Source organism: Impatiens glandulifera, chromosome 4 (genome assembly GCF_907164915.1).
Source record: "Impatiens glandulifera chromosome 4, dImpGla2.1, whole genome shotgun sequence".
Classification (NCBI taxonomy): Eukaryota; Viridiplantae; Streptophyta; class Magnoliopsida; order Ericales; family Balsaminaceae; genus Impatiens; species Impatiens glandulifera.
The window spans coordinates 7,045,340-7,057,787 of NC_061865.1; the positions used below are offsets into that span (position 1 = coordinate 7,045,340).

The 12,448-nt window shown below is 32.6% G+C and overlaps 1 protein-coding gene across 1 annotated transcript; it reads right to left on the reverse strand.

The window, feature by feature from the left end:
• Positions 1-346: 346 nt before the first annotated feature.
• On the reverse strand, positions 347-3,444 carry LOC124936332 (protein DETOXIFICATION 24-like). Its single transcript, XM_047476825.1, has 6 exons — positions 3,146-3,444; positions 1,952-2,493; positions 1,736-1,822; positions 1,431-1,487; positions 888-1,332; positions 347-681 (listed from the first exon to the last, which is right to left on the reverse strand). The coding sequence occupies exons 1-6, from the start codon at positions 3,401-3,403 to the stop codon at positions 628-630; spliced, it is 1,443 nt and encodes a 480-aa protein (XP_047332781.1). The 5' UTR covers positions 3,404-3,444; the 3' UTR covers positions 347-627.
• Positions 3,445-12,448: the final 9,004 nt, after the last annotated feature.

A 12,448-nucleotide genomic window follows, 5' to 3' on the forward strand; every position in this document is an offset into this window, starting at 1 on the left:
TATTATTTATGGCTTTTTAAAAATAAGTCCATGAACATATTATTATAATTTTTTTTTGAAGATTTTGGTGTTCTAAAAGTATTTGGGCCTGAGTCAATTGCCTCACTTATTATACAGCAGGTTCGGGACGGGACTGATCAACCCTTATAAATAACTCTCATCTTCTTTAAAAATTAATTTCAAATAATTCATTATCTAATCTTATAAATAAATATTTTAACATTATATATTAATGTCCATAATCACAATTTCTTTTTAAGAAAACATATGTATATCCTTAATGATTTTTCTCTTCTTCTTATTTAGGTAGGTCTATTTAGTTGAGAGAAATAAGAGTTCCTTAAAAGATTTGCTCAATTTAAGATGAACAAAAATAGATGCTAAGAAAAAAAAAAACAATGTTAGAATCATATTTTATGGTTAAGACACTTTATTTTGAAAGATCTATCTACATAAAGGGGACATTTAATTATTCCTTTATATAAATAAATCAATTTGAGACATATTGAAAATGTTTATTACAATAATAGACTAATAGTCACAATTTCAACTATTACTTTTTTCTTGGCAAAGCAAGTAATAAAAAGGACATCCTATTACACAACATAAATTTACTAGGTCATGAATTTACGAATCATCGGGTTTGAACCAACGAGAGAGCCTTTGAGACGTTTTTTCTACCTGCAAAAATAACCCGAAAAAAATATAAATATTTTTAGTATATAGGTAGAATAACCTAAAAAAATGAATTGTGAAAAAATATAATAAAAAAATAAATATAGAATCAAGAGATCTATGATTAGAAAATATTAATAAAGAATGAGTCATGAATAAATTGACAACAAAATAATCAAATAAATTAATAGTGAAATAGATAGTAATTTTACCTGGTCATCCCAATTAGTCCTACAAATCATGATGCTTAAGCAAATAATTTGCGTGATTGTTCCACAAATCATTCCAATCCAAACTCCCCTAACTTGAAGATCGGTACAAAAGCCAAGTAAAAGACCAATTGGAATACCAATAACATAGTAGCACACAAGGTTAATAATAGCCACCACACTTTGCAAACCGGCCCCAACCGCAATCCCTGTTAGCACTGGTTGAATGCTATTCGACAACATTGTGATGGCAAGAAGAATCGAAAGCTCCGACACCATATTCACAACATCTTCGTCGCTTGTAAATAAGTATCCGATTTTGTTACCAAAAACCAGACAAATTGTGAAGAAGACAAGACCGAATATTACTGAAGTAGCTAAGTTCACTTTTATTGAGAACTTTATTGTTTTTGCATTTCCCCTTCCTAGCTCATTCGCAATTCTTACACTATAAGTAAAAATTGATATATTTACCATACATAAAAATTGATATATTTACCATAGAGAATAAGTTTCATCCACTATTATCATAAAATCGTCACGTACCATGCGGCTCCAAGGAAACCAAGACAAATCATAAGCTCCCAAACGCTGACATTAAGGCTGCACAATGCAAGAAAAATTAATTTTCTTTTTTACATTTCTGAGAATCAAATACCTTAAAATTTTGCTATATATTCACAATAAACTTATAACCTTAAGATTAAGATAACATCCTTAACCCATTAAAATTTACTAAGTTAAAAATAAATTCTATAAACTTAAGTACTTCCATTTTGAACTTGAACTAATTTTAGGTCCCAATTTGAATAACTCGAGAAATTAACAAAACTATGAGTTACATTAATTACCAAATGGAGAAGGCAGCTATGGCAACAGTTGCATTTTTCATATAGCCTGCTATAAGAATCAAGATCGAATTGTACCAAATCTCCAAGCTGCACCATAAAAAATACTATCAAGTTTATGAAAAATAAACCCTACTAATCCGAAAAAAAGATTAATGAAAAACATATTGCAGGAGTCAAAGTTGGTAACACATTAATTTATCAATTAATAATAATTACCATAGCATAATACCCGACGAAACAGAGAGCTTAATGACCGGCCAGAGTTGAGAAAATGCATCCCATGTAAAACCTTTCCATGAAAGAGGACAACCGCCACACCAAATGTAGACAAACTCGCCTAAGACCATCACGAAGTTGGAAAGAATAAGAGACCCGAGAGCACCAGGGATACCAAAATCTAGTTTAAAGACAAAGAGCCATGAGAAGAGTATATGGACAATAAAAGAGACAAGGGAGAGCCATGCAACGATCATGTTCTTGAGTTGAGCTTGAAGGTACATCTGAATTGTGAGAGCGAACACAAATAAATACACAACGGGGATTAGCCAGATAGATATGGTTTCGGTGGCGATTGAAACATCCTTTTCTTGTCCAAGTCCGATGAAGATGGGACTGCTGAAGATAAAAAGGGGCATCAGGAGTGTGACCGTGATTAAGTTTATTATCCATGATCGTTGTAGATATATGCCCATCATGTGGTGTTGCCCTGCCCCGAATGCTTGACCGCATAGTGTTTCCGTTGCACTTGACATTCCAATCTGTATTTTTTCCATCCATTAATGTGTATCGCAATAATATTTATGCATTGTTTTTTTCATAATATTTACATTATGAAAACAAAAGAGCAATATTTTTTTAACAAGGTACCCTGATCTTCATAACCTTTATTATATTCTTGTTTGTTTTTGGAAGGTATTAATAAATTAATTTAAAATAATAATAATTTTGTAATATAATAATACTTATTTTTTTATTAAAAAATATTTAAACTAATCTCATTATTATTATTTTCATTATAGTCGGAACATTTTAAAAATATGGTCATAATTAATGAAGGATGGTAGTAACCTAATAATAGTTCATAATAAAGACTACCAAAACTAACCACGTCCGTGGACAGGTACGTACATGTTTCACGAGTCAGCATTTAATTATTATTTTTATTAAATAAAATAAAATGATTTAAGAAGACTATTTAGGACCTTCTTAAAATTCAATTTAGGCAAATAATCTATAAAGTTATTCAAATAAATGTTATTTGAAGTATTTATGATCTGGGTTATAAACAAAATTAAATAAGCTTATCGATTAAAATGTATCACCATATTCAAACGTTATTAATTAAAAACGTAACTAAGAATAAGTTGAATCAAATCTAACCGAAAGATGAAAAAGATAGAAATGACTTACTTGAATTCCATTAACAAAGCGAACAGTTAAGGATTGAACGAGAGCAAATGCAGCCAATTCGAGAGCGCTGACATGTCCAATAACCGCTTGAGTAATAATAAGCATGCCAAAATTGGTGGCTCTAGATAACATCCCCGGGAAAGCCACTTTCCATATCTTCTTTGTTTCCTCCCAAACCCTTTTTTTCAGATCTAATTCTTCATCTCCTTCCTCTTTCACCAATACTAACCTTTCTTCTAATTTGCTCTCTTCCTCCATTTTCTTCCAACTAATTAACCAATGCAAATTATGTCAATATTAAGGGATATAATCTTTAACCAATAATAAATTGAAGCAAATACATCAAAATAACACTAATATAAGTATAAATGAGAGAGAGAAGGGAAAGCACTTTGACTTACTTGGCTTGTGTAAGTTGTTTGTATCTAGCTAGCTACTTTTTGCTCTTTCCTATCATCTACTCTATTATATATAAGTGTTCATTCCTTTAATATATTATTGAAAAGTTATTTTTGCTTTTTTATTATTTTGAAACCCAACCAACAACTTATGTATGATATTCTCTCTAATTTAAAAGTGTTTTAAGTAAAAATTAATTTCATGACATTTATTTTATTAAAAATTAATTAATCACCTTTATCATAAAATTGAAAATTTTTAAATAAGTGAAAATGAGTATTGATGATGTTGTTTAATTATATATTTCTATTAATTAATTAAATGATTAACAATTTAATTGAATTGTGTTTATAATTAAAATTGAAAAATTGAATACATCAAATATGGCCATAGGAATAAAAAAATAATATAAATATGGTTGAGTAACTTTAATTATATTTGGTGGAGGGTTATGACTAGGTGGAGCGCGACGACTCGTTAACTCGACTCTTTACACTAGGATTATAAATAAAATATTTTGATTAATAAAAAAAATCACTAATATAGTTTATGTGTCGAAAATTCACTAACAAATCAACAAATTATAAGAGGATAACTAATTCGGAGGAATGTTTAACAACATTCATGCCATGTGATTTTGTGTATCACTCGTGAATTAGCATATATAAACTTCTCCTTGTTAAGATTATACAAATCTTAATCTTTTATTAGCACTTATCTAAAAGGATGTCAAACTAATACTTGATACCAACTACCAAACTACTTGCTGCTGGACAAAAGTTAGGTATCACGAAAAGTGGTTACATTTTTTTTCCCTCTTTTTTTCCCAAATTTATTTATAATAAATAGAATAAAATAAAATTTTCGATTTAGACTAATTAGATGAGAAATGAAGTAGAAAAAAAATTGAAGTGTTCAAATTAGGGCTGAAAATGAGACGAGCTGCTCGTGAGCTGCTCGCGAGTAGCTCGGTCAAAGCTCGACTCGAGCTCGGTCAAACTCGAGCTTGAGCATGCTCGAGCTCGACTCGTTATATAATCGAGCCGAGTTCGAGTAGTTATATACTCGGCTCGAGTACTCGACGAGCTACTCGAATATATATAATTTATATTAATATATTTTATATTTAATTTATATTTTATATTTTATATATATTTTTTAATTTATATTTTATATTTTATATTTTATATTTTATATTTACTTTTTATAATATAAAAAATTATAATACTTTAATTAAATATAAAATATGAGTATTAAAATATAAAATATAAATTTATACCCTAAATGTGTAATGTTGTGTGTTCTATTTGATTTTGATGGAATGTTTATGTTTTAGGTGAAATGAATAATTCTATATGTTTATTCATTTTGTTGTGATCTTTTGATATATTGAAAGTGTGAAACTATTTAGTTGATATGTTTTAATTTTGTATGTTTCGAGTCGAGTTCGAGCTCGACTCGACTCGTTTTCAGCCCTAGTTCAAATGCGTTTTAGAGATTCTATTTTTGATCAAACATTTCCGATGAGATCCATGGAGATTATAAAATGAGAAAGTGCATCGATGATATGTCTCACATATTTACTTTAAACTTTTGACTATTTCAAAAATATTATTTTACATATTTTTTATTTATTATAGTCTGATACATGTTTAAGGAACATACATTTAATTTGGTATCAATCTTTTCTTAAAATGCATCGACTGATAATCTTTACATTAAACTTTTGATATATATATATATATTTGTATTTTTCATTATATCTTTTTGTTATTAAAAATAAATATAAAAAATTACAAGTAAAAAGAAAAAAGGAAAGTTGGTTAGTTGAAGGGTTGATCATCCACCGGTTCACTTTAGTTTTTCATTCCTATGATAGACTTTTAGCTCATATTACTCAATCTGCCAATTTCACTTATGACAAGTAGGCTAGGTCCATCCATTATTACCAATTTGCATTTACATTTTTTTATATATAAGTATATAATATATTTTTGTAACATTATTAGTACAAGAGAAATAATTGAGGACCACGCAATCTGAAGAAAAAAAAATATTAAAATTTCTCTTTCGATCTACTCTTTTTTTATTTTTTTCCATCCACTCTTTTTCATTCTCCACTGTCACTTCATGCCAAATAGCTATCCAATCTCATTTACTATATATATTTTATATTTTAATACTCATTTACTATATATATATATATATATATATATATATATATATATATATATATATATATATTCGCAAGCGTCGCTAGAGTTTCAATCGTACTGATCGTGCATCGTTGTAATCGCCGCGGCACGAGCGACATGGTCAATACCGCACAATCGACGTCACGATCGACATAAACGACACGATCTCCACGAACGACACAATCGACAATGCTGCGGAATCCCCGATTGGATCATTCACAAGCGCCGCTAAGGTTTTAACCTTACTGATCGCGCATCGCGATAAGTGCCATTGTTCGTCAGTTCTCTTACTTAAAACCAACTGTGGTTGCACTCTCGGTCGACTAGCTATCTCGGTCGACATCATGGTCGACATCAGAAAACATTCTCGATTTTCTGTTGTGTAGAAATTCACTATTCTACAAAATATTACCTATACTGATTTATTATCTGTTGCTTCGCTAATTAGGAATCCGTCTACTTTTGTCATATCGAATCAACATCAGGAAATATGAAGACTTCTATAGTAGGGAATCTATCTTCTTTGTCAACCGTTGGCTCAAGCCTGACCAATTCTCTTAAACAGGCACATGAGGTATCGAATTCCTACTTCACTCACCCAAAGAATGTCTAGGATGCAGATAACCAACAGGAAGGAAAGAGGGGCACACACCCCATTACCACTCATAAAAACAAAGATACTTTGGCTAAAGAAGGAAAGGACGACACCCCTGAATTCGTCAGCAAAAGAAACAATGTCAACTCTAAAAAAGCTCCAAGTATGCCTTTTCCACTATAGTCTTCGATAATTCTGTTAAGATGAATGTCAACAGATATAAGAGAAAAAATGAAATACATACTGATTTCACAAATAAAAAACTTCTTCAAATGAATTTATCGCTGATTCTTTTGGAAATCAAAATCAATTCGATAAAACTGGTAAGTCACAGAAAAAAAAGGAAATTAAACTAAAATAGAGGTGACCAACAAAAAGAAGGAATGCACAGGGGAACAAAAAGAAAACAGTGTTGGTCTGGAAGTAATCAGGGTTGGAGACAAATGTCAGAATAATGCAAAAAACAAGAAAGTAGGGGAGACAATGGAAATTGAAGAGAAGAAAAATGGCAAATGGATGGTAGGTTTCAATGAGAGGACAAACCTCAAAGAGCAGAGAAACCAGATTTTAAGGATGCTGATGCAAGCTAAGAATGGAGAAATGATTTTTAACAAATCACTATTCAGTTAAACCTACACTACCTCCAAGATTGGAACTTTCTAAAAAAAGAGAAGTATGTCGTTATTGTTAGCTGGTGCGTCAACACAATGAAAGAGTTGACAAAATGTACCAAGACAAAAGTTTATACTCTGAAGAAGAACCCAAATTGGCAGGTTGATCAAGTATGGAAGAAGAATCCAAAGACAAAGTAGAGTCAAAACTTAACAAAAGAAAGTGAAAATAAAATCCCACAAAAGGGACAAACTTTCCTAGGTACGTTCAAAACAAAGGTGGAAAAACTCGAAAATCCCTTTGAATTCAAGCTACCATCAGACGTGGAAAAAAAATATGTTCGATCATCAGAGCAGGTGATAGTGGGTAATTATTTCAGGAAAAAACCTGTCACTTTTGAAGCCACCAAGGAAGAACTCATGAAGTAATGGGGAAAATCAAGTCTAATGAAGGTCACCTCTAATAGTCACCGCATGTATTTCCTGAAATTCAATCAAGAGGCTAATCTTGAGAATATTTTGGAGTTGGGACATACACACGTGGAGAAAGAATACATAAAGCTCAAAAAATGGAAGGAGGGTACGACCTATGATATTATTCCAAAAGAAATAGTGCAAATCTGGTTCAAGTTGCGAAATATCCCTCCCCACATGTACAACGCGGAAGTCTTAAGCCATTTCGCTAGTCTTCAAGGAAACCCGTTATAAATGGACAAAATCACTAAGGAAAGCAAAAATCTCACATATGGTAGGATGAGCGTTGAAGTTCAACCTAAAAGCATTCTCCCCGACGAAATTACAGTGGTGGATCAAAAGGGCAATGCTACCAATATGACCATACACTATGAATGACGACCGTACAGATGTGGGAACTGCAATACCTTTAAACATTCTATAGTGAGATACTCTAAATTAATGGTCAACCAGAGAGAAAACTAGGAACAACAAATACATAATGGAGAAGTCGAGCAACAAAATATTTCTAGTACAAATAAAACAGTGGTGGAAAAACAAAAGTAAAAGAAAGCAATGACAAAGGAATAGAAGTTCATAACTCGGTTAAAGGAACAAAAGGAAATCAAACTCAAGAAGAGGAAAGTAAGACATGAAAAGAAAACATGGAAGGGCAAGCCGAAGAACCAAAGAAAACATAAAATGTAGTGTTCTTAAGTCATTTATTATATTTATATAGATTAATTAGGAAAGAGAATTAATATAGATTTTGGGAGAAAGAAACTTTGATTGATTGTGGAAAGAGGTATAGTGCACCTTCAAATTATTTTATTATGAATGTGATTATTGGTTGATCGACATAAAGAAAATGTTAGTAATATAATGATATAGTTTATTGTAAGAGGTTAATTAGAAAAATGATATTCGAAAGATATAATGTTGGATCTTTTCTTTATATTATTAACTGTCAAATTCACACAAATCTTATTAGTTAGCCTAATAGTAGATGTGTATTAGATTGTGTCTTAAACCTCTCATATATAGTCGATTTATTGGGAACATCTAATTAATCATGCGAAACTTAAGGGTTTGTTTGATAACCCTAGAATTGGCATTAAAATTGGAATTGGAGGGACCAATTACAATTCTTGTGTTTGTTAGACATTTTAATATTAAGAATTGGAATTGGAATTAGAATTCCAATGGAATTCAATATAGTGTAATTTGATAGTTCTCAATTCCAATCTTTTTAGGTCGTAATTGTAATTCCAAATTGACATGTTTTTCAAATTTTGACATGTTTAACACGTTTTTCAAACATTAAACATGTTTAACACATTTAACATGTTTTCTTGTTTTTGGCACGTTTAACACGTTTAAAACGTTTTTGACACGTTTAACACGTTTTTGACTCATTTAACACGTTTTTCACGTCCTTGACACGATCAACACGTTTTTGACACGTTTAACACAGTTTTCACGTTTTTAACACGTTTTTGACATGTTTAACACGTTTTAAACATGTTTAACACGTTTTGACATGTTTAACACGTTTTTCACGTTTTAGCACATTTTGCATGTTTAACAAGTTTTTCACATATTTGGCACGCTTAACACGTTTTAAAATGTTTAACACATTTTCACGTTTTTGACATATTTAACACGTTTTTAACATATTAAACACGTTTATCATATTTTTGGCACATTTAACACGTTTAACACGTATTTTTACGTTTTTGACACGTTTACCACATTTTTGACACGTTTAACACGTTTTTCACGTTTTGGCACGTTTAACACGTTTTTGACACATTTTCATGTTTTAACACGTTTAAAATGTTTTTAACACATTAAACATGTTTAACACGTTGTTGACATGTTTCACATGTTTTTTTACGTTTTTGATACGTTTGACACATTTTTAACACATTTAACACGTTTTGACACGTTTAACACATTCTTAACATGTGTAACACTTTTTCACGTTTTGGCACGTTTAACAAGTTTTTCACTTATTTGGCATGTTTAACACATTTTTGATACGTTTAACACGTTTTTATATTTTTGACACGTTTAACACGTTTTAAACACATTAAACACGTTTATCATATTTTTGGCACGTTAAACACGTTTTTGACACGTTTAACACATTTTCACGTTTTTGGCACGTTTAACACGTTTTGGTATGTTTAACACATTTTTGGCACGTTAAACACATTTGATAAATTTTGGAACATTTACCATATTTTGACATGTTTAATATGTTTTGGCCCGTTTAACACACTTGTAACGTGTTTAAAACGTGTTAAATATGCCAAAATGTGTTAGAAATGCCAAAAACATGAAAAGATGTTAAACGTGCCAAAAATGTGTTAAACTTGTTAAAATGTGTTAAACGTACCAAAAACGTGTTAAATATTTAAACATGTTAAAAACGTGTTAAATGTGCCAAATATGTCTAAAACGTGCCAAAAACGTGTTAAACGGGTTAAACATGTCAAAAACGTGTTAAATGTGCCAAAAACGTAAAAAATGTGTTAATCTTATCAAAACGTGTGAAAAACATGTTAGACATATTAAAAATGTAAAAACGTGTTAAATGTGCCAAAAACGTGAAATACGTGTGAAAACGTGTTAATTGTGCCAAAAACGTGAAAAACGTGTTAAACGTGTCAAAAATGTGTAAGACGTGTTAAATATGCCAAAACATGAAAAACATGTTAAATGTACCAAAAACGTGAAAATGTGTTAAATGTGCCAAAAACGTGAAAATGTGTTAAATGTGCCAAAAACGTGAAAAATGTGTTAAATGTGCGAAAACATGAAAAAAGTGTTAAACATGTCAAAAACGTGTTAAATATGTCAAAAACGTGAAAAACGTGTTAAATGTGCCAAAATGTGTAAAACGTGTTAAACGTGTCAAAAATGTGTAAAACGTGTGAAAAACGTGAAAACGTGAAAAACGTGTTAAATGTGTGAAAAACGTGTTTTTTTTTTGTTTTTTGGGAAAACGACTTAGCGTCATTTCATTAAAAATTCCCAAAAACGGGAAAAAAAACCCACGAGTTTAAGAGATCATTCTAGACAGGCCTAGAATGATTATGATGTCGTAACATTCTGAATAAAAGTTAAAAACGTAAATGAATTATCTATTTACAATGCTTTTAAAAAACGGTAAATTCCAGTTCCTGCAGATATTCCAGTTCTGCTCCGTGTTTGGAATTCCTTTCCACGTTCCCGCGAGGGCGCTGCAATCCGATACAATATCTTTCCATAACTCGTCAATGCTCCTGCGGGTTCTGTCATATACCCTTGCATTCCGTTCTTGTCAAATGTTATACACCACTACTCCAAAGCCGCACTTGAACACGCTTGTTGCAAATCTATTTCCCTTGGCTTTGAGTAGTGCCGCTTCTTTGATTTCATTCCATTCGCTCGGGAAACTGATCAGCTCCAGGCTTTTATAGAATCTGTCTCAAAGCTCCGAAGCAATACAACAGCTCCCGAATAGGTGATCTATGGTTTCTTCATTTCCTATGCATAGAAGACAGTTCGCGTCCGGGATGCTCATATACTTACTGATACGATCACGTGTGCTGAGTCTTTCCCAGAAGGCGAGCCATAGGATGAACTGGTGTCGAAGGATAATCTTCGTTGACCATACAAGAGGATCCCATTCTACTTTCTGCGCTTTTTCCCGGATTACCTCCCATATTTTCTTCAATACCAGCTTCCCATTGTCCTCAGCTTTCCATTCATGAATATCCGGTCTGTCGTGTAGTTGTATGTTACTTATATGATCAAGTATCCTCTTTCCTTCTGGAATTCTTCTCAAGAGCAAGTTCCAATTCCCGTATTTGATGTCTCTGATTTTCGCTTTTGCGCAGTCCCTTCTGATACGAGTATTTTGAAACTACTCCTTGTCGATGATAGGCTGGTTTCAAACCAAGGGTCGTGCCAGAATAAAGTGCCTTTCCCGTCCCCTAGTCGGATGTCATAAAGATCTGCAATATCGCTTCTTAGTTTAAGAATCTTTTTTAGAGACCAGCTCATACCTTCGTGAATTTTGCAGGTCCAGGTGCTGGTTTCGTGTTTCATAAATCTCGTATGCACACATTTGATCCATAGTGACTCCTGATTGCGCTCCAAAGCCCACAGATGCTTAAAGGTTAGAGCCTTGTTCCACTCGATATAGTTCTTCAAGTAGATGCCTCCCTCGTCCTTCGGTTTGCAGAGAGCGGTCCATTTGACTTTCTTTCCTCCTCTTCCACTATTACCCCAGATAAAGTTTCTCATCAGTATGTCGAGTTCCTTCATTACCTTCTTCGGAATGACCATTTGCTGCGCCCAATAGCCAACTATGCCCATAACCACGGTTTTGATAAGTTCGATCCTCCCTGCATAAGAAAGTTTTTTCGCTGCCCAGCCAGATATCGTGTTTTTTACCTTTTCAATCAGCGGCTTGCAGTGTGAGATCTCGATCTGCTTCGCAGTTAACGGAATTCTTAAGTACCTTAAGGGAAATCTGTCTTCCTTGATGCCCATGATGTTGAAGATGTCCTGCTTTGTTTCGTCCTTCACGCCTCCATAAAATGCCATACTTTTGCTTTCATTAATAGTTAAACCTGTTACCTCAGAAAAGAACGTTAGTGCAGCCCTAATAGTTTTAATGGAATCAACGTTCGCGTGCGCTAGAATGAACAAATCGTCAGCAAAGCATAAATGTGTTACCTCCTCTACCTCACAGAATGGGTGAAAGATGTATGGACGATTCTTTCGGAACATCGCGAAGATGCTCTCAAAGATCGTCATGATAGCTATGAAAAGGTAAGAAGAGAGGGGGTCCCCTTGCCTTATCAACTCGCGACTATCTTCTGCAGAGATTTTCCTATCAATAATTTGATACAAGGTATTTAGGTGACTTTGATGCTGCTTTCTTGTACCCATAAGCTGCTTATAGAAATCAATAGCCAGATCTTGGACACCCTTTTGACCCTGAACATATTCACCATCATCATTCTTCAGCCTGTACACATTGTTTCTCATGTTT

Excerpts from the sequence above, each read along its gene's own strand:
- LOC124936332 (XM_047476825.1), bottom strand. The coding sequence starts at position 3,403 with ATGGAGGAAGAGAGCAAATTAGAAGAAAGGTTAGTATTGGTGAAAGAG. Across the intron at positions 1,333-1,430 it reads GGTTTCCTTGGAGCCGCATG|TGTAAGAATTGCGAATGAGC; the intron begins GTACGTGACGAT and ends TTTTACTTATAG. Across the intron at positions 682-887 it reads GGACTAATTGGGATGACCAG|GTAGAAAAAACGTCTCAAAG; the intron begins GTAAAATTACTA and ends TTATTTTTGCAG.